A 27303-nucleotide genomic window follows, 5' to 3' on the forward strand; every position below is an offset into this window, starting at 1 on the left:
CAATGTCTAGATAACTTTGAATAAAATAACAACTTGGCATCAAAAAAACAACATAAAAAAGAAAAAACAACATCAATAGAACTTGCCAATTTCCCCTTTGCCAACATTTCAGACAGAGATATTAGCAGTAAGGAAATCAGGAATTATTCAAGCCTTCAAGTATCCCATTGTCGTCAGCATATGCAAATAAACATCTACAATACATAAAAACCACTTTGCCAAGAATGCTAAATAGCTCCCATGACATAAAATGTAAGTGTTGCAGAATACATTGAAAAATCCCAAAAGATTACGATAAATATTTGCTCAATGCTTAATCAATGGAATTAACGAGCAACAAAATACATCTCCATTACCAAACATACTTTGATAAGTAAAATGGATGAGTTTTTCATGTTCCAACCAACGTATAATCCTCTGCTAGTTATTTTTACTACAAACCATTGTTACTCTTATTTGTATTAGGCTGACATGATTTTCTCATTATTCTAAATTAACACTCAAAATTCCTTAACACTGTCTGCCTGCTAAACATATTCCCCTTTTTTTTCAAATTAAAATAATGAACAAAAATTTCCAATGTTAAACCATTTCAAGAAAACAGATAAATTAAGCTGCCGCAGATTTTTAAAGAAATTTTACTATTAAATTAACATCCAGAAAAAACATTTTCTGTGGAATAAAATTCATTTCACTGCACTCACTATGTGCCAAACACTAGTGATATAAAAGCTTCCAAAACCTTCTCATTTTCTGTCACAGAGTAATAATTGTGAACTATTCCAGGCAAACTTTCTCGCCATACAACAATTTCTATGGTAAAATATACAATAACAACATCATCAATGGTAAAGGATGTATGGCGAAATGTAAACATGAGGTTGACTCAGGACACTAATTATACATGGTGTGCTGATGATGTGGTTTATATGAGTGGTGGGTGGTTTATTGAATAATAGATCATCCAGAATCATGACTATGCTTATCTACTGACTCATACAGTTAGTCCCATGTTACTACTGATAAATACTGGTAAGTCATTTGGAAAAAAACACACATAGATAATTGCCTCTTAGCCAAATCCGCATCATTTCATCCTGGTTTCAAATATTGGGGAAATAATTTGGAGCATCCATCTCTGTGTGGAAGAGTTTAACTATTATATGGCATTTGACAGAAGTTTTGTTTCAAATTAATTTGATGTGGTAACGTTTATTACAGGAAGTATGGATAGTTTCAGGAAAACTTGATAATTCTTAAGACAATGTTATATATATTTATATATATATAATTATTGACATTTACTTGGAATGTAGGAGCATGTCCCAATTTCAAATAACCACACAATAAATTCATTGTTATAGCTTTGGTACAAGATGCCTTTGTAGACCCAGTATCTATAAAGATATTAAAAATAATTCTAAGTTTAAATTAACAAAAAATATTCAATTCTAATGGGTCATTTAACTTTTGAAAGCTGCTTGAAAATCATTTACAAATTAAAAATAAATTAATTTAAGGCTCCAATGAAGTCTGAAAACTAAACATAACAATTTAAAAATTAAATAGAACTAAGACATTTGGTGAACAGATTAGCTGGTATAATTAGAAGTACATTTATTGCTTCCTGCGCTAGTTCATAATATCAAGTTAAAACAGCTGTGATTCATTCTCTTAATGTTTCAGTTGTAGTAATGCTGGTATTTCAGAAAACTTTCTAAATTATAGCTATTTAATTACAATCATGCATTTTAGAATTAGTCAACTAAACATGGGGGGATAAGGAATTTTAAAAGATTCTAGATAAAAATTATTAATGGTTTATAAACTGAAAAAAATTAAAACAAATATAAATTTAGAAAAAAATATACACTTAGACAGTATATTCTCCACTGTTGAGTTTTTAACAGATTATCAAATAAAAGTTTATGATATTTCAACTGACTGATTGTACTAATAAAAAACATGTTATTTCCATTTACTGATTACAGTTCCAAAAGAAGGCAGAATCCAATTCCAAAGTACCCCAACTTAGGCATTACAAAAAAAGACAAAAAAAGAAGACTAAATTCTGTAACAATCAATAGAACAACAGACTGAATTACTTGATTTGACCATGACACCAATGGTGTGGATTAATTCTACTGTGACCTGACACACAAACATTATCAGGACTTGTTATTGATGAACCATTATCCAATTACGGGCAAAAATTGAATTACTAGGCCATTTATAAATTACTAGGCTGTTTATAATATTTTATAATGATGAGATCAATACTAGGCCAGGAATGGGATGTAAGAGATGATGTTACCATATTCAGTCAATAATTCAAGAAAATATTGAACATTGGCATATAAAAATTATCAGATGATGTAAACAATATTTATGTGAATGTAGAGGCCTGGTTTCTGTCTCTGAAAAAATCAATTTCAGTGTGCATCATAAACGTTTCAGTTAAACCATATCGGTAACATCACACTATTTCCTCTTAATGTATTCCGTTTAAATTACAATGTGTCTATATAGCAAGGTTATGTTTTTTTCAAAATTCGACATGATCCTTACTGTTGTAAACAATTTCAATAGAATCTTGCAGCTACCTCATTCAACCTTTAAACATTATTTAAAAAAAAGCACACAAAAAAAGAAATTATACAAATTTGTTGTAAACATTGAATTCTACAAAACTGATCTATTGGCCATGGGTAACACTTTTGAATGTTTCTTCTTCACCTTATTTGACATGTTTATAATAACTTGCAAACTTCAATCTATTTATCACAGTTGACCTTGAAAGCTTTAACATGGTAATCGTTTCTCTTGTTACTTTTTACAGGCGTTTCTTTATACATGTATTAAACTGTTAACCTGAGAAAAAAAACTCAAAAACACTAAACAGTAAACTTTATCAAATTGTAAAATAAAAATTATTAAATATTTATAGTAATTATACTGTGTATACTAAATTTCTGATAAAGCAGAAATCGGTTAATGTTAGCCTATAATTAGACATCTATAAAGTGCTTTTAACAATACCCTAGAATAATATTAAACTTGTTGGAAAGTGAAAATGAAATCCTTTGAGTAAACAGGAAAATATTGACTTCTCTCTTAGAATGAACAATCTTTAAATACAAGTCAATAAAGCGTAATCCATATAATATCAATATTCCCTAACCAAACAAACCTTATTGGTCTTATAGAGGTTTTTAATAACATGGCACGATTTCATAAAGAATTACTACAACAATCACTGTTTCTGTGTATTATTATACTGCAAGTACTGATGCTGCTGATAAAGGGGTGAAACTCAATCTGTATCAGAAGTCAGACACGGATGCTGTGCTTTCTCCTGCATTATCTTATAGTGTGAATAAATTTACTCACTTGTATCCATGACAATTTTTCTATAACATCTAGTATTGTCTTTATAAATGGCTTTCATTTTATGTTCCATAATAAGAAATTAAAGCTCATTCAAATGTAGTCTTATGTCAAAGAGTATACAGTCACCAATATGCTGAATCATCTAATGCAAGATGACACAGAACAATTCATGTGCTGTTCTCAACTTGTTAAAGCGTACAGTACTTAGTACTAACATGTAAAATGTTATCATCCTTGTTCTATACCAAGAAAAATCTTCATTTTTGACAGAATTAAAGATAACAGATATGACTTAGCATTTCTACACTAAGATTTATTTTAACAATATTTATTATCTGACTGATAGCATGGTCACTGAAAAACAGCGTACATTTTAAGGATAACTGATATGACAATGTTCAAGAAATACATGTACCTTAGTAGCTTACTTTAAAAAAGAACAGGACCAACAGATTTATAAAGTAGGAAAACATGAAGTAATTCAATATATGAAACAAAAAATGAAAAATCTTAATGTAACCAGCACATGTATTGGAAAGAAAAAGATAGTATGATATTTAGTAAAAACATGATAATACGTATATGACTTGATACTTTTTCTCTATGGAAAATACGCCTCTCTAAATGAAAAATATAGCCCTGGTAAAAAAACAAAAACAATACAAAAAAACTTGCAAATTACAGGTACAATATTTAAAGTACATATTTCATTATATTCCAACTCAATGATGTATGGCACCTACGCTGAAGATGTTGACTATGAAACTGTATGCAAAACAAAACATGTAAAGACTATGAAATTTTCTGCATGTTAGAGGAAAAACTTTTTTAAAACATACCTTAGCAAATAAACAGCTCTCTCTATATCACTCAGCTGTTCATCTACAGTTAGCTCCTCTAACTCCTCGCTAGACTGAAAATGAAAGTAAAGCAACTCAACAATATATTCCATATACTTCCATATGGCTTGCAAAGTAATATGAACATTTATATAATTAAATCATGCTTAGTCAAAGGTTTTATATAAAGTAAATGGCTTCCTTAGCAGTGTGGCCAAGTGGTTAAAGCATCCGACTAGTTCAGTTATTAACCTAAGGACGGCTGGTAGTGTGGATTTAAACCCTGATGCTTAGTACTGTTTGGTTCTAGGAAAGGATTTGCAAGTATAAGCTAATGTGCTTCTATTCTACACAATTTAGTTAAAAATAAATTCTATATAAGCTAATGGTTTAAACATAAAAAAATCAGTAATAGGCAAAAATAATCAAAGTAGCTAATGGATATGGAGTAAATTTTATAAAAGATAAAACATAAACAACTGTATAAATTATGATTTTATGATTTGTTAAGTGTAACAGGAAGACATATTTTTTTAACATTTTGAGAGATAAAGAAAAAATGTCTTTTTTTTTCAATATATATGACAAAACAAGATTATATTTGATGTAAGGGAAATTTTCTAAAAACTTTGACTTAAGCCATCTTATAAAATACAAATATTTTTTTATCCATAAACAGTGGTGTTGGAATAAAGCACTTGACTCCTTTATCTGGAGGTTATGTGTTTGAATCCTACCAGGGTATATTCTCTTTCTGCTTTCTCTATTCAAATTGGTGCAAATACTGGTTTAAGACATCCAGGAAGGACATAAAAGTGCTTAAAAAGGGTTTGACATTAAAGGTAAAAGGTAATAAACAACAGCAAGTCAAAGAATTTCCTGCCTATACAACTGTCCATGTGTGTATTACCTGTCAGTAAATTTAGCCACTAAAGAGATATCAATATATAATAAATAAATTTTCACAACTTAACATTATTTTGGTACAGTAACTGTTATCATACACACTTTTTTCATCTGAATGATATGGCACCTACAGAACTATATTAACATAATTTTAGCATTCTGACAGAGTGAAGTTTTTGTATGAGTAGTTTTTTTTTATTCAAACCTGACAATGACATTTTCTACTTGTATTAAATCTATACATTTGGTATTTCTATTGTGAAGATATTCACATGAAAACCTATCAAATTTTACCTTCAATAAATAATGAATTTCATTTATGTTTGTAATATAATAGTATACACACAAGAAACAATCAAACAATCCCTACCTACAGTCCTAAATGACATTTAATGTCTGACAAGTAATTAAATACCTTTGCAATGAATATTTTATTTGTTTATCCATTATTTAATACCTTTTTCAAATAAAGAAATAACTGTAAATGCCAATACTGGCAAAAGTTATGTTTGATGACTATTGCAAGAGTATTTAAGGCAATTATGTTTGATGATTATTGCACCAATTTTCAGCTTTTTCAGTTTTTCATTGTATCTAACTTACTTTTTTGTCAAACCCCTCACAATAACTCAGACATATGAATATAACAGAAGATAACAGAAAAACTACCGTCTTACCAATATTTTAATATATCTCTTCAAATACCATATATAGTTGGGTCATATTTTAACATTTTGCTTTGAAAAGTGCTTTTCCGCCATCGGGATATACCTTTTCTTAATACACTACAGAATTTTTTCATAGAACTTGTTTCTAGTACCACAGGACAATATTGGGACCAGTGATCCAGATCATATCAAACATAGAGACAAACAATAAACTGCTTTGGTTGTGACATTTGTAGTAATTTGTGACACTAAAAATTATAATTGATTAATTATATATCATATCTTATAAGGACTATTATCATATATATGATGACCAGTATATCAATTAATATACATTTTAGGGCAAACTAGCCATTCACATTAACAAATATTATAATACTACCCTGGGGTACAGGATCAAAGATTTTTCTGAACCACTTGTTGACATGTGACAATGTTGAATAAATTATATCTGCTATTTATATTTGCTACTGCATTAGTAACACGGTAGAATGCAAAGAAGCTTTTGTCAACATTCTTTCTTGAATAAAGAAGTCAGTAACCAGACAAGTATTTACCATTTTCTTGAAATTTTATTTCATTTTTTTTTCATTTACCATCTAGAGGCAAGTGGCTTTAACTTCGTTTATCAACAAGTTTTTGTCTGTCATTAACATTGAAAGGTTGCAAATCTGTGCATGGACAATGCAGCCGTTGGAGATTGATCAACCAGGTTTCTCCATGCATCTAACAGATTGTTACAATCTTCAATTATGAAATCAAATGTAAAAACATTAATCGGGAAATAGCATCGATTGATACCTTTAAAGCAGCCTTGGCGACAGGTCCATCGAGGGCTAACTCTTTCAAGTCTTCAGCCAACGATGTGGTGGCATCTTTAATATCCATCGTGTTTTTCAGCCCAACATTATAACTAACATAAGTCGTTAAATAAGAATTGGAATAAATTTAATCCTGACAAAGCTTAAGGATCGCGTTTCATCAGTTGCAAAAATGTGACAATTTGTTAGCTTCACTTGACAACACAATCCGCCATGATGCTCTTTTTGAACTCTCGTGCAGGTACGCGTTAACGCGAGAACCGTGAATATATCAAAGCACACAAATGATCATACAACGCTGGTCTAACACCACCAAATAATTTCCTTCACTATGAGAAGTATCGTTCAAACCTCTAGGCACCCAAGAGGTCTTTTAGTATAAATAAAAATATGTCTACATCAAAAATCTTTACAAATGTAGACTTTAATCTTTATTTTACATTTCTGTAAAATCTGACTGAAATTCAACAATTAAAACAGCTCTATTTCCATCTGGGAAAAGCACAAGCCTTTTTTGTAAAACTGACAAAGCCTCTTAAAATAAAGAACCTGATATCAAACTTCTTCAGGTATCTCCGAAATTTCACTGTTTAGTTTAGCCAAAGAAGTGGATGTCATATGACTATCACATGGCATTGAAATACTCTATAGGATGCAGGTACCTGCTTTAATTAAGATTTTTTTTCTAATATTCATTTTCACAGAAAGTAAGTGACATATTTACAGGACTTACAAAGGTAATAGCAATTTGTATGAAATTATGCAGAGTGATAAAATATGTAATGTAAATATCAGTTCCTATGCATTGTTTTCATTTGACAGCAGCACACATATCTGTATTATGCACACAAGTTGATGACATTAATTCACTACTAGTGAAAAATGAATAGCTTACAAATGAAAGGTTTGAGATTAGGTTGGGTATGAGATTAGGTACTTGTATGCTACAACATTTTTTTCTGACACATTAGTGTTTCAAAAACAATTACTCTAAAGTACTATGTTACCTTTTACAGAAGAATATTACGAACTTATATCATATTTATATATTGAAATTCAAAACCATTGGCATCCTACATGTTTACTAGCTTCCAATACATCAGTAAAATATAAATGTCAAAATTTATCATCCTCATTTGCCAAGCTGCTTTAATTCAAAGTATTTGTGGAATCTGCTTGCACAGATTGAAATTAGGAATGTGTTAAAAAAAATCACCAAATTTATGCCTTGGAAGCGAATAAATTTTTCTTCATTAGATAGGAGACACAGGATGTTTTATAATGTTCAAATTATTGTTGAGAATATATAAGTTGCTTATCACCTGAAGAAAGTAGTGCTGAAAGTGAATATTTTTGTAAAAAAATAGCGAAATGTAAAGACTTCCATACAAATTACTATATTTGTATTATCTGACCAAAAACAATAGAAGATGGTTCAGGTAATTGGCTAATGAGAAACTACAGAAACTATAACAGGACTCTTTAAAAAAAAAAGAACGATTTTAGAAATAAAGATTAAAGCATTTCTGGGATATAATGAGCCTTTAACCTTAATTTCTATCACCATTATAAACTAACATAACAAAATGAAGTCTGCTGTATGAATATAAGAAATTTGTGCAAACAAAAACAAAAAAAACAACAACCCAAAAACAGTAAACAGTAAATAACAAATTTACACATTGATCAAATTATCTTTAGAATGCTCACATTTTATGCCTTGGTATTATTATGTCTGACATATGTTAGCATTTAATCTCTTATGATTAGACAATTCTACAAAATGTTGATATTGATCAACTCCTAATAATAAGATTGACATACATATAGGACATGTTTTGTGATCTATAATTACATTATGAAAAATATACACACTCGTGCTGTGAAGATGGAAATGTTACTTAGAAGAATTCAAGGCCACACTTTTTTCACATGAGGTGTTTATAAATCTAGAAGCACATCCTACCACTTTGGATATTTGCTGATTTAAGTTATAAATTTGTACACATATCTGCTAAAGGATGTTACTTAGTATCCTCATAAAACAAGAGCTGTCGATAGGACAGCAACGCTCGACTATTCTTAGTGCTTGATAGTAAAAAAGGCCTTGATAATGTAAAATTTTCTAAGTAAGGAAAAGGGTTAACATTTTCTTTAAATCCATATTACAGTAAAGGCCTTGGAGAGAGTCCTATTATGCTCTCAAAGAAGACTATAAAATTTCAACTTGTTTCAAAGCCATATGTCAATGGACTTTGAAAATATTTGAGATATTACAAAAACTTTGACGTAAATTCTAAGTCGAAAAAGGGGCATAATTGTGTCAAAATGCTTGATAAAGTTACCCCCTCTTGTCTACAGATTGGGGTCATGATGATGAACAAGTGTGCAAAGTTTCAAAGCAATATGTCAATGGACTTTGAAATTATTTGAGGTATTACAAAAACTTTAACGTAAATTCTAAGTTGAAAAGGGGGCATAATTCTGTCAAAATGCTTGATACAGTTACCTTCCCCTGTCTACAGGTTGGGGTCATGATTATACAATTAATGGGTAGTCCAACTTATTGTACTGCGCAAGGAGATATTGTGCTATTTTTGTGTCTGGGCAATATCTCGCGAGATTCTGCCCCAGAACGAAAATATCTCAGAATCAAGCTTTGGCATGTCAATATATTTTGACTAAATTAATGGGCTGACCTATCTTACCTGCAGACAGGAATGTTTAATCTGAAAGTTAAACAGCTATTTTGGTGACTATGAAAAATACAAACAACACTAACATAATTTGATGGGTGTAAGTTTTTTATTTGATATTTTTTTCAGGCATTCATTACATTTCATTTAATAATAACAATCAACAAAAAAGGAAAAGAAAACAAATGCAAATGCTTCAATAATTATGATCCCCTCAAAAAAGTGTTAACTAAACATGTCATTCTTTCTACTTTAACCATTTAAATACATTTAGTTTAAACATTATATTGCATAAAATATTGAAATTTAAAAGTTTAAACAATAATTGATATCTGGAATATAATTAAAATTTGCTGACCATTTAAGGGATTTCAATTTCAAAATCAAAATAAAACAGCCAACATTACTGCAATACACAGAGATTGCATCAATCATAGTATATCTTTAAAAAAAAAATCTTCTCTTTTTTTTTCTTGTAGGTACTCAATGTATGAACAGTTTTCAGGAATCTGCCAATGAAAGCTAGGTGAACACAACACTATACATTAATAGCGCAAACCAACAATGACTTTGTGTATCATTATCTCAAATAACAAGCTAAATCTGGATGAACGCAATACCTTTACAGATAGGAATGTTCTTATTTGGTTTACTGACTACAACTAAATAATTCAAACTATGACAGAATAGTCTTTTAATATTGTCAAGTAATTAAATGAATTGTTTGCTTTCTGTAAGCCAGAATAATACAAATTTCTGATTAAACTAGTGATGACATGACCCTTCATAAGTGACATATTAAGCCAGTATTTCAAAACTTATTACACATAAAGAGACTATGCTGAAAATCAACAGTACCCCAGCAGATTTATTCTACATTTATTACCTCTGTTACGTAACTTACAGTAATTTTTTTTTTCTGATAAAATCCAACATTACTTAAAGTGACATGCTCATATTTTCATTGTCAAGTTGAACTAAATTGACAACATATTTCAAAAGATTGACTGTTATAATGGTGATTGACCAACAATTGATATTGGAAAACGTTTTTGGATAGAATATATATCCTGTCTAAAATATAAAAAGACTGTCCCACTCTTTATAAATTGACCATTTCAGGTAAATTCTGATAGATATTTAGATAATTTTTTGGGGCCACATGTGTAATTTATGCCAAGTAAATTATGAAATAGAAAGGAATTCTGACAAAATGTAAACTTGTTCTGACTTTTACCTGTTTACTCACTATATACCCTTGTAAAGATAATTTATTGCATTTAGAAAATCCCAGGATACAGACAGTACATTGTATACAGTGATTGTTTCAGCAACAGATTAACCCAAATAATTAGCTATATTATGCATAAATTAACATTGCATTTACATTTAAACATATTTCATCAATATTTGCATTTACACATATCTAAACAATACTAACATTTATATATATATATTTCATTATTATATACAGGTAAACAATCTGTTTAATTCCTAATCTAATATTATCTCACATATATTTTCTTTCATTTAAACCATAATAAACATTTATTCAAGTGTCATTGGCCTATTTTGTTCTAACACAAAGCAAAGTAAAGTTAAAATATTCATGTTGTAAAAAATTGCTGGCAGAGCTAGAGAACAGCAATCAATTAATTAAGCCAACTACCAATCCCTCGACAATTTTTTATGGTTAACTTAGTAATAAATAGGACCAAAATTATTTTTACGATTACATAGACTTTTGGAAAGGAAAAAAAAACAAAGAAGAACTGCTATTTCCCTTATCATGAAAATCTCATACAATTCTTACCTAAATACATAACACATCAGAATATACATGACATAAAATGACAATTCATCTATCTGCACAAACAACTAATTTGGTCCAAAAATATAGAGCATTAAAAAACTACATCATCATTCAGCCTTACAAATTGTGACAGTAAACTGTTTTATGTCAAAGATGGACCGTGAATCTAAAAGTCAGTCACCTCTTATTTAATTACAATGTATACGGAATTTAACCTGCCACTGTCTTAAAGGTGGAAAACAATAAAATTTCATTTTCGTCACAAACAAATAGAAAGTATTATACAGTAACCTATTATTTTTTTCTTGTGAGTAATATCACACTTCTAGATACTTCTTTACTATTGACTGGTGCAAGAAAACATAATCAAGAGGTAAGTAAATCAAGTCAGTTGCAGGTGCATTACGATGTGAGAACATGGAGATCTGTTTAATGAGATGCTTTTAATTAAATTTAACAAACATATTCATATACATGTATTAGAAAATACAAATGAGCCGCGCCATGACAAAACCAACATAGTGCATTTGCGACTAGCATGGATCCAGACCAGCCTGCACATCTGCGCAGTCTGATCAGGATCCATGCAGTCGCAAACGCACTATGTTGGTTTTGTCTTGGCGCTGCTAAAATATATTTTTCACAGTGGTAAGTTATAATCATTCTATGTTAAATAATAAGTCAATCTATTAATGCACAATACCCTGGTCCTAACAAATGGTTATGAGCTGTTAAAGAACTTTACAGAAACAATAGATTTTTTATTATACCTACATGTACTAGCATTTACTATAACAATATCTGAAAATTAATAAAAGAAAATCTGAAGTCTGAAATCTACACAAAAATTCCGCAATTTTGATTTTCCCTTATGAAAAAAAATCGATAGAATTCTGTAGTATGGAAACAACTACAGTTAGTTTTAAAATTTGCTCATGTATGTGTACACAATAGAATAATTCCAATACATTAATTGACATAAATTATATTTGTTAGTTGAAAGATGATGAACTAATAGCTAAACATTTCCAACTTTCTCTGTGAAATCAGACAGACAACTCATAGCTAAGCTTTTATTTTCTTGCCACGTGATTATAAACATTTGACAGCAGAAGCAAAAATACATATGAACAGTAAAATAGTTTGAAATACTTCCATTATGTAGATACAGTAAAATCTCTGCAGAACAACAACCTATGGGAGACAAAGATTTTGGTCGTAGATGTAAATATTCTTGTAAATAGGTAATTGCTCTTCACAGGGTCATTCTGCAGAGGTGACACTGTATCCTTTTTTCAAGCAGAGTTGATTAATTTTATGGTCATGAGTTCAGAGACTTTTAGCATTTCAAATAATCTCAGTAAAATCTCACAGACTATCTAGTGTATAATGCAACAATGACTTATAGTAAACCAGTTTGTCTTAATGTTAATACTTATCCTCATATACAATGATGAAAATTTCTAGCAAAAATTATGTGATGACATACTGGGACTGTGCTTATGAGTATTAAACTATTTACACATCTTACTAAAGTAACACTAGGGACACTTTTTTTTAGATATATCTGTGTCAAAACAATATTTTTAATGCTTTAGCTCAAAGTTTCATTACTGTCCAAAGAAAATAACAATAGAATGTATATTTTTTCTTCCTGTATGGTAACATGATACAATTATGTTTTAAATGAAGCATAAGCTACATGTTTATACTTATTTACTAGTGTAAGACTTTCATACAAATAAAAATCAAATCAAACCATAGTAAGTAGAAATATGAGGTCAGAGAAAAAATTGCAACAAATCATGGAACTTTGCCATTTACTTACACCTTATCTTAGTAATTGATTACACAGTGTACAACCTTAATGGATCATCTACCTTTTTGCTCCCCTCCCCTAGCTCATAAAATGAGGTAAAAATAACTCACAACCAAAGCAATTACCTTCATTTTACTACAAAATAAAATTGAATAACTGAAAATGAAAGCTTGTAAATATAGAAATAAATCTTTCAATAGAGTATATTACTATATGAAATGTCCAGTAATGTTTGGTTACATGTTTTGTTTCAAAGTTTAAGGTATACACAGTGTACTCATGTCAGGGCTAGATTTAAAACGACAGTTGAAGTAATTTTCTTTAAAAAAATGTTTTTCCATAAAATCTCCAAGCATTTACTGCAAATACTAATGAAACATCAGTATTTTTTACTTGTATAAAGGTAAAAAAATATGCTCCACTCAGCTAGTGTTTGTAAGCTAATTGAGTGGTTTTAAATCTATTTACCCTCATAACAATATAATATTTTATAAGATACTGCTGCAACACTGAATCAAAGATAACATTTAATCTTCCTAAAAATAAGACTTTTACCATAAAAGATCATTTTAAACCTAGTCTTACATGTGTTATATATTACTACAGCTTCTAAAATACAACCAAATAAATGCATGCATATCCTCAACACAGTGGTTTTGTATTGCATCTCTATACAATTATCACAGATGATAATCACACTTTAAAATCTTATACTTAAGACCTTAAAGTCTAAAATTATATTCAAAATTATGAACATCTCAGTTCTGATTCCGAGGCTGCTAATGTAACAATAGTTTATTGAAGATCTTTGATTCTGTTTCAAGCCAGTTTTAATGAATATTCTTATTTTGTCTAAACATAATTTATTTATGTTCCAGTATGATTAGATGAACCATTATGTAGCCTGCTTTCTTAAACTAACAAGATACAAGGAAATATGTTCCTGATCACAGTATCCTTCAGTTGGGCAGAAATATTTTAACTAGCAGGCCAATGCTACTTATATGAAAGCAAAAATCTTTATTTCATAACACCAAGTACACTTTGACAGCATAACAAAAAATACCACTTAAAACATATTTGATTCTATAGTTACTAAACAGCCTCTGTACCAAAACTTTAGACATACCTAATATCAGGAAATATTTAATGATTCTATCCACCCAAACTATAGCATATTTGTTCAACTTCATAGAAGTAAGAAAGTTTAAGCACTAATCACAATTTACAACAAATCTAGTATCAACATAACAGTACCATTTAACAAGTTTAAACAAAATTCTGCTCATGTTAAATTGACTAAAGATTTGTGAAATTTACATTCATTCAACTGGATGGTATGAAGTTATTCCTAAATAGACACATGGGAGATGACACTGCCATTAAAATACCAAGAAAAATGAGAGCATCTAATATAACATCATTAAATTATCATAAATAAAAGTGAATTGTAGCAAGTTATGCTAAAATTTAAAATTTATCTGACATATGGATCAATTTATAACATTTTAATTTTAACAATGGTTAAACAATTCTTGTGTGAATGCTTTCACTCAGAATAGTCAATATAATGTTCCCTATTTCAATACTAGAATTTCTTTAAAAAAACCATTTTAAACAAACATGTTTATTTTAACTTCCAGGGAGATTTACTAAGTGCAAGTTTGATTAGAACAAACTTGTAAGTTGTATTACCAAGTCATCCACATTTTTTTCTGAAGAATCTAACATTTACATGAATTAAATCTTTTTCAAAACATTTTTTTTTTCAAGCTAGAATTAATTTTTGTTCTAGTCTATTAATTACTGGGTAAGACCATTATCTCCTCAATTTGTTGTTGTTGTAACTATCGAGACAACCATCAAGATGAGGCTCCGCTATCCACGACAGATGTGTCCAGCCATTCAGATGTTGTTTCTGCACCTTAAATATACATGCAGATAATATAACAGATTAAGTAGGAACTTGAATATTTTTATTCCTATCAAAACCTTGAAATTAATAGTTTTTCCATATCAAACATATCATTCCTGAAATGATGTTCATTTTTTTTAATTAAATTATGTAATTATGCAATGTCTCAAATGGGTATAATGAAACAGTCTCAACATTTTCATCATAGATTTTTCTTTAACTTCTGGGTACCAGTATGTTTAGTTATAACCATTCAGGTACTCACATTTAAGCACTATAGTCATTGTTCATATCTATAGCAAATTTATTTTATAATGACAAGATCTGTCTGCCGACAGCATCATGCTGAACTTTTCTCAGTGCTAGAAAGTATAATAAAAGTGAAGTAAAAAAGTGCTTGAAATACCTATGTTTTAAAAAGTCTAAGAGAATGTTTTTAGTGGTTTTTCAGAAAAAGGAAAATATTACAAATAATAAGAGTTGTCAGTAGAACAGTGCAAATGACTACTTTTAGTGTTTCATAGTAAAACAAGAGCCATGATGATGCGAGACTCACTAAATTGGACTATTACTGTACATTAACAAGACTCTTGGACATTAACAAAAGAATTTTACTAAGATCACATAAGGGCTTATTTCATTCAAAATATACGCCAAAGCTATAAGCCTTGGACAGTGACCAAGATTTAAATCTTATGCGAATACCTGTAATAGTTCTGACATTTTAATAGTAATCATATATGCCATAAAATTCTAAGTGAATAGCATTGAAAGTTTCTGAGAAAATGGACCCTAACTATATACACCAAGAGGATTATGGTAACACCTCCACTTTTTTTCCTGAAAAATGCCATACATGCACCATTTCTTACTCACGTTCACGTTCTTACTCACCATTTTGAGTATATGTTTCAGTATTGCCACCATTATTTAGAATGTCACCATTTGCAGTGGTTAACTGATTGCCAGATGAACTGCCTGCTTCTTCGTCTATCAAGCTTGCTAGTTCCTGTCTCAATCCATTAAATGTAAGGTTGGTATGAAAGTCTGGTTTATTATTGCTCCCAATGAGTGAAGTGTCTTCAATGGAAGACATACTTTCTACAATATCCGACTCATTCACTGTATTCCAAGGTTCAGCATCACCATTTTCCTTATCAGTCCAATTTCGCTTTTCTTGATTACCTTTTACTACATTTTTATCAGTTTCAGTATCACAAACATTATCTTCAGTTGCTACGCAATCAACAAACTCTCCATTTATATCATCATCTTTGTTAATTTCAACATCACAGGAGTCATCTGATAAACTTGGCATATCAAGTTCTGACAAACTCTTCAGTTCTGATCTTTGCACTTCTTCAGAATCACATTTGTATTTTGACAACTCTACATCTTGACTAGAACCTGTACTATCTCCACCTACAGTAGTCTTTGAGCAAGTGTCACATTCAGATTTTACATCGCTTTCATCAAAATCTATATGTTGTGTTTTCTTTTGATATTTAATGTCTTTTTTAAGCACTGAGTTTTCAATATCTTCAGCATCAGGAATGTTTTCTTCTGGCAATTTATCACATTTTTTGGAGTTACTTGTTACACTTTCTTCCCCTATAAAATCTTTTCCACTCTTACCCTCTTCCTCTGTCAGTGCTTTTTCTGTATTTCTCTTAGCAAGTTGGTCATTTTCATTCAATTCAACTTCTTTACCATCAGTACAATTTTCAGTACATTCATTACACTGATATTCAGATTTTCTTGCGGAATCATTAGCAGTTTTATCAAGTGATTCTGTATCAACTGTAACAACAATCTTGGAAAATTCATGACCTGTTTCACCACTTGCATTATTATTTGCACTATGTTCATCTTCAACCGGCTCCTTTTCTAAATTACTTTCTGCATTAGATTGGTCACTGACATTGTCTATTTTAGTATTTCCTGTTTCCACATTATTGTCAACAATTTGTTGAATGTATGAAACAAGTGTTTGGTCTTCAATAACCCTTTGTAAAGAGCCAGGACTTGTCTTATCAGCTGTGGTGTGCATATCTACTGATAGAGGAATGGCTGTGTTTAAAGATGGCAAATCTACAGTTGGTAATGGTGGCACAAGTTGAGGTATCACTTGTGAAGTAGAAGTATCCATACCACGTCCTACAGGGGGATGTACCTGTGTTGGAGAATTTATCACATCAGCTGCTGAAGAACTGAACTTTGGAAATTTAAAACCACTTGAGGGATCACCACCTTTTGTAGTTAATCCTGTAGGGCTTGTAACACGTGTCACTGAAAATATTTTTTTGGCAGTTGCTTTAGGGTTTGGACAATATTGTGGACTGAGTAAATCAGACCCAGCAGGAGGTGCTAACTGTATAGTCTGTACGGGTGGAGATGCTTCAAGAATAAACTTCCCTCCTAGTTCAGGAGAATCTAGTTCATGTTCTGGACATATAGGCGTTAATGGTAGGAACAGAAGTTTTGGTCTATGTATACCATCACCAGATGGAATGTAATCATGTGATTCTTCAAGGGATATGTCGCAAGCAGCTTCTTGTAGTTTCCGTGCATTTTCTTGGTTTTTTATCTCAATTTGTCTTTGTTCTTCTTCTCGTTTGTGCATAAGATCTCGATTTCTCTCAAGTAAAGTACTTATATCTTTTTGCAATCTTTTTTGTTGGTCTGCATAATCTTTAACACCCTGTAAAAATGCAGTCAACAATTAATGATTGAACTAGAAAAACTTCCAGCCAATGTAAAATAAATTGCAGAAAAGAAATAAAATTTTTAGGGTACATATGACTGGAATCTGTATAAAAAGTTGAATGTTCCATGAAAGAAATACTATTTGCCTTGTTTTCTTATCATAATAAAAATAATATTTTATAAGATAAACATAGATGTCCATCGTTTTTACTACACAATTTTATCAAAGTGAAACTTACTTCGACAATCCACTACATGTATATCAAACAAATTTATAAATACATACTGATTCTTTCTTGGTGTCTCTGTCAACATCAAGCCTTGTGATACTCTCATTAACTTTAAGGGCCAAAGATAGGGCCATCAGACCAGCTGTTTTAATATCATTCTCCTGTAAATCTAATCTCACTAGTCTTGTATTATCTGCTATCACTTCAGCTAGGGCAACAGCTCCTTATTAAGAAAATAAAATATTAAGGCTGGATTTATCTATTCTGTTAAAAACCATTCTTGGAAAACAATTTTAAAGTACATTTAATTACCTATATTTGTCTTGTCATTAAACTGATTTTTTTCTCACAATGATAACAATTTCATATACTATATGCATATAACATACACAGGTCAAGTCAAGACTGTTGACTTCAACATGTCCACATGAGCTTGACATTGCTGAAATGGACATACAGATCTTCGGACATTTCACTACAAACCACTGCTAAATGGTTAAAATCATGCCTAAAATAGCAGCATAATATTTTCTTCCAGAACATTTTATTCTGTTAACATAAAATATTCATACAAGTGTATTAAATGACAGAGACATTTTATGGTACAACACTTTTGAGAATCGACCTTATAATCAAGAGAACAATATAATTTCACAATTAATGAATTTCAGAGAAATATTTCATTAGATATAGCTTTATACCCTTTCAGAAGAGTTTATTGATTTTCAACACAAAGAGCAACAATTATTAATACCTTCACAAGATACTTTAGTTCCAGACAAACCAAGCTTTAAGAGACCTTTGGATTTTAACAGCCCATCTTTGAGAATATGAATGCCTTCATTTGTGATGGGATTATGTCCAAGATTCAATGTTTCAAGGTGTTCTGCTGAGGTCTGAAATACAAATAAGAAATGCATACCTGACCAAATTCATGTAAAGATGTAGTCAAATTGCTAATTGTTTAAAAGGCCAACAATTATGCATTGGAAATACTTTTATTTTTCTTTCTCAAAAACTTTGTATTTCGCGTCAATGGCCAATTACCTGTATTATTTTGGCAACTAGTATAGTACAGAAGACAAAATACTACTTCATTTACATTTTGCTACTTTCACCAGACATTATTTTCATTCAACTTTCTTCAAGTGAGAAGGATCTAACATCACTAAAACCATAAATGAAGCATTTGCTCTTTCTAATGAAAGAAAAATTCATTGTTTAGAGGCATAGTGTGTGGGTGCCTTTTAACACTTGTTAAAGTAAAATGTCTCACAATCTTAGAACCATTACATTACAGTGGGTTTGTACATCCACTAATAAGTAATTATGTTATGTTGTTTACATTTCTACAAACTGGAAATATACTATTATATTCTACTAGTTTGGTATTGTCAGACACCAGTTTCAAGGATTTCAATATTAAATGACAGCAGCAAATAGCATTAGTACATGTATAGTAAAGTTTCACAGATAAATATACAGGCTTGGTGCTATATTGCATGCATGAGCAAGAAGTTATCACCACTAGAGTTACATATATTAAACTTACCAGAGCTTTATTAACGGCAGACATGCCCTGGAATGTAATCTGATTGTTCCACAGAACAAGTGTAAGTAGCCCTGTATCTAAACACTGCTCTGATAAACCATCACAAATATGACCCACACCTACATCCTGCAAGTAAACAGTAAAATACTGTCAAATCTACCTGGTTTTTTTCCGTCAGTATTTATTTTCACACAGAATTTCAACCATTTATTGACTTCTTAGTATATAGTTTGATCTTTATTTAGATTAATACTCTGTTGGTCAGAAGCCAAATTTTCCTGTTATCATGCCAAAAACAAACACCCAAGGTGTTCTTCAATACATTATGGTGCAGACATAGGCTGTGAAGAACCACTTGTCTTCCATAAATGAGCTAAATAACCAAGCACTGAAAAAGGAAAATTGTCTTTCTCAAAGGGGTAAGGAGCAAAGTAAGAAGTAAGCAATATAATCCACTTGCCCATAACAGTTTCAACAGGCATACTGTAAGCCTCATCAACATTTCAAAATAATGGACATGTATCACAAAGTCAACTCTGGAAAAAAAGACAGAGTTTTACCTGAAGATGATTGTTCCTGAGATCAAGAAGCTCCAATTTATGGTTGTATTTCAGCAGGTTACCAATCTGTACACCATCTGTTGGCATGAACTTGTTGTCACCAATAAACAACTCTTTCAATATCTCATTCATCTTCACTGCAGCAACTAAAATTTAAACCAGTCAAATATATTATAGAGAACTTCCAAAACATTTCTAATGCTTCATTGCTATAGTTATGATTGCATTTATTAACTATTTTACCCCTTCAAATAAACCTGAACTGACTGTCTATACACTTATGTTCAACTGGGTCCTTTTCTAATTTAATTTAAACAAAAAAAAGATTTAAAATTATTTTTCAATTTTTTATTAGAAACCAGTCTAGAAAAGATAAATGTATATATTTATTACCAAGAATAACAAGTGCTCTGCCTGCCAGACCAGCATTTTGTAAATGCAGTCGTTGTAGGAAGCAACCCATACGTAAAGCACGACCCATAATTGGAATTACCCTTTCATTCAGGTCACAGTTACGAGCATCTATGAATGTCAAGCATGGGGTCTAAAACAGACAAATGTATAATCATTAATAACATATATCTCAGAATTAATGTAATATTTTTTACAATGTATATAAAAGTTTACTATTTAGTTTTAGATTTACTAAGCTCCCTTGATTACACAGAAGAAAATAAAACAACCTGTTTTCCTACAATTAATCGGAATAATAACATTTGATTAGGATGCCTTTGTAAAGGCCTTTTAAGGATTTCTATAAATTACACTTGTATGTGCTGTATGTGCTGTTCTATATACTTACATATCAATGTCATTTTAAAAGGTCTACTAGGAATAAAACTAAACAAAACTTTTTTTTAGTTTCTTTTTTTCAATTAAAAACTAAAGTTATGATCTAATGTTTGAATATATACATGCACCTAACCATGCTAAAATGATTGTAATTAAACTCCTTTTAGAAATGTAGTCTGAACAGACTGGTAAATGATTATTTATACATGTTACTCTGTTACACTGGATCATCATATATGCAATTGTGAGCCCAGTAACACCATTGTCTCAATAGTACTGATGATAAGGAAATGAGGTTTTTGCTAAACTTTAGCATACAAGGGCCATTAAATTCATTTGTAGAATAGGGTGATTTGCGATATTAAAGTTTTGTTTCATTGAGCCGTTCAAGGTATGGCATGCATCCAAACACTTTTTAAAACATCTACACACTTTGAAATGACTTATGAAGCTCAACTTTAGGTATATGTTGAAGTCACTGGTAGATTGCTATTCCCATACTTAAAAACTCTGTCTGTCTAGCATTTACTAAGTCACACACCAGGTAATAGGTCAGGACTGTATGGAGGTTGTTCTGAAACATCTAGCTCAGATTCTTTCAAGAACTTGTGTACTGTGGTGGGTTCACACCAGTATGTAATCAAGCAGTAATTTTATTCTATGGACACCACTGTGTCCATTTTTCGGACAAAAAACAACCTTATTTTAGGCTTAGACTCAAGCTTAAAATGGTAGATCCAGGTTTCATTACTTCATAACTGTGTTTTGCAATTAATTGTGATGCCAGCATATACCAGAGGCCCAGGCTGCACTGACATTTTGAAGACCAAGACATTTACACAATATATATTATAGATATTGACAAATGATTGTCTGTTAAGTACACCTACCCTTCTTACAAGTTTAGAGCAAGACATCCATCCTCTAGGACCAATACCTTTGTTGAAAGAAATGTTTAGTTTACAGGCTGACTCATAGTATTCTACCATCTCAAATAATGCAACAGCCATCTAAAAATAACAATTTGTAAGATGAAAACTAAGGAAACTAAAACCTTCATTTAATTGTCTTAACTATTTTAAACTGTCTTCAGGGTCTTATATATATCTACTTATGTTGTAATGAAAAATTGTTATTATTCATTTAATGCTCTTATTAGATGATACAAATACAAAATGGACTGTAACTGCATCCTTATTCAATATCAAAAGTTTACAGCATTCTGCATAAGTTTCATATGCACAATTACTAACTATAAATTAAATGACCACAGGGGTTCATTTATAGTGACAGTATGTTCACTTTTACACTGTCAAGCTGGGATAAATTAGTTGAATATTTCAAGAGTGATTGATAATGACAAAAGTTTACAATAAAATATAAATGACTTCCCCATTCTTTTTATAAACTGAAAACTAACAATAATTTTGGAAGGATATCTATAGATAATATTTATGTGGGTCAGGGTGGTTACTGATTATTCAAGTGACATTTATTAAGAAATTGAAAACAAAAATGACAGATTTTGAATTTTAGCTGAACAATTATTATTTACTCTTAAATATGCCTAACATCACTTTAAGCTGTATTGTTTTTTTAACTTTGTCTTATCAAGAACTCTTTTACAACAAATATAAAGCCTTTCTGTAGGAACAGCACAAGTACCTCATCGTCTAGATGTGTAGCCTCTACATCAACGCAACGAAATCTCACATGTTTAAATATTTCTTCCAAACTCTCCACTTGCTTTAAATCTAACCGTTCTCCTGCAAGTTAGAATATTTATACTGACTTTTGCATCATCAACAACAGTGAAAAGTTATCAAAAAAGTCATTATTTGGTTAGAAAAATAGTCCAACAGCTCAAACTTAAACTGATTGTCAGACAACTGTTGCTTGCATAATTTAAAACTACATGTATCTTAATAAATGAATAATGTTTCTTGTGTCAGAGAGAAAATCTCTGATAAGTTTAAGGCTGTTATTTGTATTTAACTTGACATTAACATAAGAATTAAATTAAAAAAATCTTGGAAATTTGAGAGAAAACTATAGAATTACCTTTCAAACTGAGGATTTCATATCTTTCACCAACATTTTCTATACACTGTAAATAGTATAAAATTTTGCAAATAAATAACTGGGAACATTCTAAAACAGCAGCAAACAATTATTCAACATACATGTACATTAATTTCATAAAAGTAATTACCTATCATTAGAAATCACTGCTTAAACAGAAAGCTTTTCTGTTAAAAAAATTGTCTCATATGAATACCATTAAATGAAATAATTTGTAAACCTGTAGTTGTTGCAAGACTTTATTCAATGGTTTAGAGTTGTGCTTCTCACATCCTCTCTTGTAAGCTTTTAGTAAATCCTCTGTTCTCCAGTCAGGAACTAAATAAAATCAACAATTGAGCATTTAGTATTTTATCCCAAATAAATCTTTTCTACCTATGACAAATATGTATCACCCTATCAGTAGGAAAAATACGAAATAAATGATTTATCATTATACATTTATGCACCAATACTTTATCAAATCCTGGCATTTTGGATTAAGTTCTTCCTAATAAATTTCACAAATCGGAACATTTTATAGTACAATGTCCATGTATTACTCTTAGTAATACTGTCCAACAATACAAATCTCACAAAGGCTTTTGATTCACCATCAGATATTTGTTACATTAACAGATGTTCAGCTGTCTGAACTAAAAAAGACAATGAGCCTGGGAAAATAGTTTGTAATATGTAGATCAACATAGCAAAAATCGCCACTTGTTCAGATTGACTGGAACCATATACATGTATGTAAAATGTTTCAGAACTATTTCATATAACTTTTTATGCTTCATATATTACTTTGTTTTCACAACTGTAGACAAATGTTTTGTATATATGACCACTATGGAATGTTAGACAATTGTCTATCTCCCATTTAGTTAAACCCCTGCTGTGGACCAAGACTTTAAAAAAATGAAAGTTTAAAATAGATAAAAACAAGGGTGAGACAGGCTAAATCTGGATTACAGCCTTATTGAACACAAGCATTTCAAAGAAAATAATCCTGAGGAAGAATGAGTATTTGTAGTAGTTGTTTGAATTTGTTTCAAAGCAAGAGAATGGGAATTTCAAGTTGGTTAAGTTAGTGTTTTGAAAGAAGTCTGGAAAGGGAATGACGACCTTATTTTATCTTGAAGCATAATAAGGTGCTTATCTATTTATCTTTGCTCTAGACTCCTCCACTCCAGAGAATCATGCATCGCCAAGACACTTGATGTATGATTTAGTCCTGTTTGACCTAGTGGGCAGCACAACACTGCACAAACTGGATCTGGTCAATGAGAGATCCAGTGTATGGTGACCAGACACAGAAACTGTTGTGACAAATTTTATATAGGCTACTTCAGAGTGGTTCATAGAGGACTTTGATGTTTTTCGCAGGATACCTAGTGTTAGGTGTGCTTTGTACACTACTGACCAGCCAAGGAATATCCTTTTTTTCTTTTTGCGAGTACAATGAACAAACTAAATTTCAATAGTGTGAAACAGGAACAATGTTAACTTGAAACTTAAATTCAGTATTTAAATCTTTTTACATTTATATCCAAAGTATTTCTTTGACAATTAGCATTACATGACTACAAAGTGATGTTTATTAACATGTGTGCCAGTCTGTAATTTAAATTAAGTAAATTAGATTGTTTTTTTGAAGTAGGCCTTTAATTACATACATGTGTATTACATGATTTAAGGATGACTAATGCAGGGATAGAAAAATCTTTTTAGAGCCACTCATCCAGAACAAGTAGTGTCATATTTCAACTTGTCCTGCATTTTTTATTTTGTTAAATGTAAACAAACTGATAAAGAGAATTCTAGCAATTGGCGAATTTCAGCTCGTCTCAGTACAATTTTGTACTCATCCTTCCTCCATCTCTACTAGTGAATACGACTGGACAAATTTATTATGCAATTTTGGATCCATAGCATGATGGCTAATGTCAAAGGCAGCAATTGCCAACAAATATTCACATTTATATTTGTGACTTTTGCTGTTTGTGACTTAAATCCACATGGTTGGTATATATTGTGAAACAAGACTGCATTTGAGAAAAATGCTATGCCACCGCATGGTTCAAATTTCATAGCTGTACATCAAAGGACAAGAAAGTAGGTCACATCATCAAAATCTAGGTCAAAGTTCAATTTTACAACTAAAATTGTGTACATGGTCAAAATGGCATTGCTGTACATCAAAGGACAAGTAAGTATCTATGTACATAATGAAAATCAATGACCCCCGGGGCGGAACCAATTTTGACCCCAGGGCTATAATTTGAACAATCTTGCTAGAGGTTCACTACACAATGTTTCATGCAAAATATCTTAACTCTTTCCTTTGTAAATTTAGAGAAGATGATTTTTTAAGTTTTAACTATATACATATAAGATAAACCTATGGCTCCCAGGGGCGGGGCTAATTTTGACACAAGAGGCAAAATTTGAACATCTTTGGTAGAGTACCTTTAGATGATATTATTTAACAAATATTAAAGCTCTAAGCCTTGTACCTTCAGGCAATAAGATTTTTTTAATTCTTACTATATGTATATATTGAAATCAATTACCCCCAGGGCGGGGGCAATTTTGACCCCAGGGCTATAATTTGAACAATCTTGCTAGAGGTTTACAACACAATGTTTCATGCAAAATATCTAACCTCTAGCACTTGTCAATTGCTAGAAGATTTTTTTTTTTAATGTTTACTATATACATATAAGGAAAACCAATGACCCCTGGGGTGGGGCCAATTTTGACCCCAGGGCTATAATTTGAACAATCTGGGTAGAGGTCTACCAGACAATGCCTTATGCAAAATTTCTAAGCTCTAGGCCTTTTGGGTCTTTTAAGTTTTTACTATATGTACCTATAGCGAAAATCAATGACCCCCGGGCGGGGCCGATTTTGACCCCAGGGCTTTTATTTGAACAATCTTGGTAAGGGTCTACCAGATGATGCCTTATGCAAAATATCTAAGCTATAGGCCTTTTGGGTTTTTACAAGAAGGTATTTTAAGTTTTTACTATATGTATATAGTGAAAATCAATTACCCCCGGGGCGGGGCCAATTTTGACCCCAAGGCTATAATTTGAACAATCTTGTTAGAGGTCTACCAGACAATGCCTTATGCAAAATATCTAAGCTCTAGGCCTTTTGGGTCTTTACAAGAAGATTTTTTAAATTTATTCTTATAATTCCTTTTGGTTGCCATGGCAACCAGATTTCTGCATGGAATGAAATTCTTTGAACAAGTTTGGAAGCCCTTCACCCAAGGAACAATCCTGCCAAGTTTGGTTGAAATTGGACTAGTGGTTTTTCACAAGAAGATTTTTTAAGTTCACTATATAATCTATATAACACACACACAAACACACACACACACACACACAGATGAATCGCTATATGCCACCGCATCACAGATGCTGCGGTGGCATAAAAATCAGTTGCAACCATGAAATATGCAGATTTTCCCGCTCATTACTGTAGAGTTACTCATACATGCCATAATTTTTAGACTCATGTCCGGGACACTTTTCATTTGGAGGTGGGGCATTGATCAGCTGATCAATGCCCCACCTCCAAATGAAAAGTGTCCCGGAAATGAGTCTAAAAATTATGGCATGTATGTTTTAATGGATCAAAATTATTGCCGATAATTGTTTTTTGGAAGGGGCACATAGATTAGTGTCACGATTGCAATGCTGTTAGGGGATTATCATTCATAATTACATGTAGCGTTCTAGACTAGATTATAAAGACTTGACAATAAAATTATATAAAAATTTATGTAAAATTTCTTGCTTCATTGAAAGTAGATTATTTCAGATTTTTTTTAACTGGGACATAATTCATCTCCCGGACACCTCCGGGACAGACACCTTATTTCCGGACGTTATGGCACGTATGAGTTACTAAACATCTTTCGTCAAAGGAAACATAAGATGAATAAACTTGTGCATGTATACAAGACTTATAAATAAAAAGCATGTAAATTAGTGTAATATTGTAAACGTGAACAGTATTCACACACCATCTTTCCATGGATCTGGAGGATCCAAGTATCCTTTTACTATAGTTGAGTCAACTGGAAAGAATACATTTCTTTTCATTTTTTTGCCAGGTTTTTTATTTTCAGTGTCTGAACAGCCATTTGATATCACAGCTTTATCACCCACATTCGCATCAGTATTAGTCTGAACAACAGGAACTTGATCATCTTTACATGAGTCTTCATTGGGTAATTCAACTACTTGTTTGTTTACTTCCTGTTTTGGTGTTGATGATGGGGAGTATTCTTGCTCTGAAATTTCATTATTTATTTGGTCATTTTCACATGAAGATTTAGGTGACACAGCTGAAATAACAGCTGCATCCATTTTATAAAATATAATCTGTAACAATTTCTAAATTATGGACTCATTGAAAAGCATTAAAACTGAAGAATAACGTATTTTTATGACATTTTTCCAAAAGTGCCACTCGTCAGCCTCCATATTATTATTCGGTCATGCGCAGTCACAAGTTTT

The 27303-nt window shown here is 31.2% G+C and overlaps 2 protein-coding genes across 10 annotated transcripts in view; both read right to left on the minus strand.

Moving 5' to 3' along the window:
• LOC132720749 (serine/threonine-protein phosphatase 4 regulatory subunit 4-like) overlaps positions 1-6866 on the minus strand; it is a 60202-nt gene extending 53336 nt beyond the window's left edge. For 4 of the 9 annotated variants that reach the window (XM_060704957.1, XM_060704954.1, XM_060704953.1 and 1 more), the window contains exon 1: positions 705-854. Coding sequence is in view for 2 of the 9 variants with exons in the window: in XM_060704956.1 (XP_060560939.1) it covers positions 4230-4303; positions 6605-6691 (161 nt within the window). In the remaining 7 variants the exon portion in view is untranslated. Of the gene's footprint in view, positions 1-365; positions 634-704; positions 863-4229; positions 4304-6604 lie in introns of those variants that run through there. The other 5 variants (XM_060704956.1, XM_060704955.1, XM_060704947.1 and 2 more) reach the window with 4 other exon arrangements.
• Positions 6867-10658: 3792 nt separating this feature from the next.
• LOC132720750 (protein phosphatase 1 regulatory subunit 37-like) lies at positions 10659-27155 on the minus strand. The gene is made up of 12 exons (XM_060704959.1): positions 26808-27155; positions 23010-23107; positions 22769-22814; positions 22373-22473; positions 21598-21717; positions 20309-20459; positions 19916-20061; positions 19356-19481; positions 18558-18699; positions 17860-18026; positions 15762-17568; positions 10659-14876 (listed from the first exon to the last, which is right to left on the minus strand). Exons 1-12 carry the CDS (start codon positions 27151-27153, stop codon positions 14815-14817), a joined length of 3312 nt encoding a protein of 1103 aa, XP_060560942.1. The 5' UTR covers positions 27154-27155; the 3' UTR covers positions 10659-14814.
• Positions 27156-27303: the final 148 nt, after the last annotated feature.

This window comes from Ruditapes philippinarum, unplaced genomic scaffold (genome assembly GCF_026571515.1).
Source record: "Ruditapes philippinarum isolate M1 unplaced genomic scaffold, ASM2657151v2 ctg446_1_1_1_1, whole genome shotgun sequence".
Classification (NCBI taxonomy): Eukaryota; Metazoa; Mollusca; class Bivalvia; order Venerida; family Veneridae; genus Ruditapes; species Ruditapes philippinarum.

What these genes read in the sequence shown, in the direction of transcription:
- LOC132720750 (XM_060704959.1), bottom strand. Translation starts at nt 27,153, where the DNA reads ATGGATGCAGCTGTTATTTCAGCTGTGTCACCTAAATCTTCATGTGAA. An exon ending in AACTAAAGTATCTTGTGAAG is followed by an intron (nt 18,027 to 18,557) that starts GTATTAATAATT and finishes TTTCTTAATAAG; the next exon opens with GAGCTGTTGCCCTAGCTGAA. An exon ending in TGAAACATATACTCAAAATG is followed by an intron (nt 14,877 to 15,761) that starts GTGAGTAAGAAC and finishes TGTATATTTAAG; the next exon opens with GTGCAGAAACAACATCTGAA.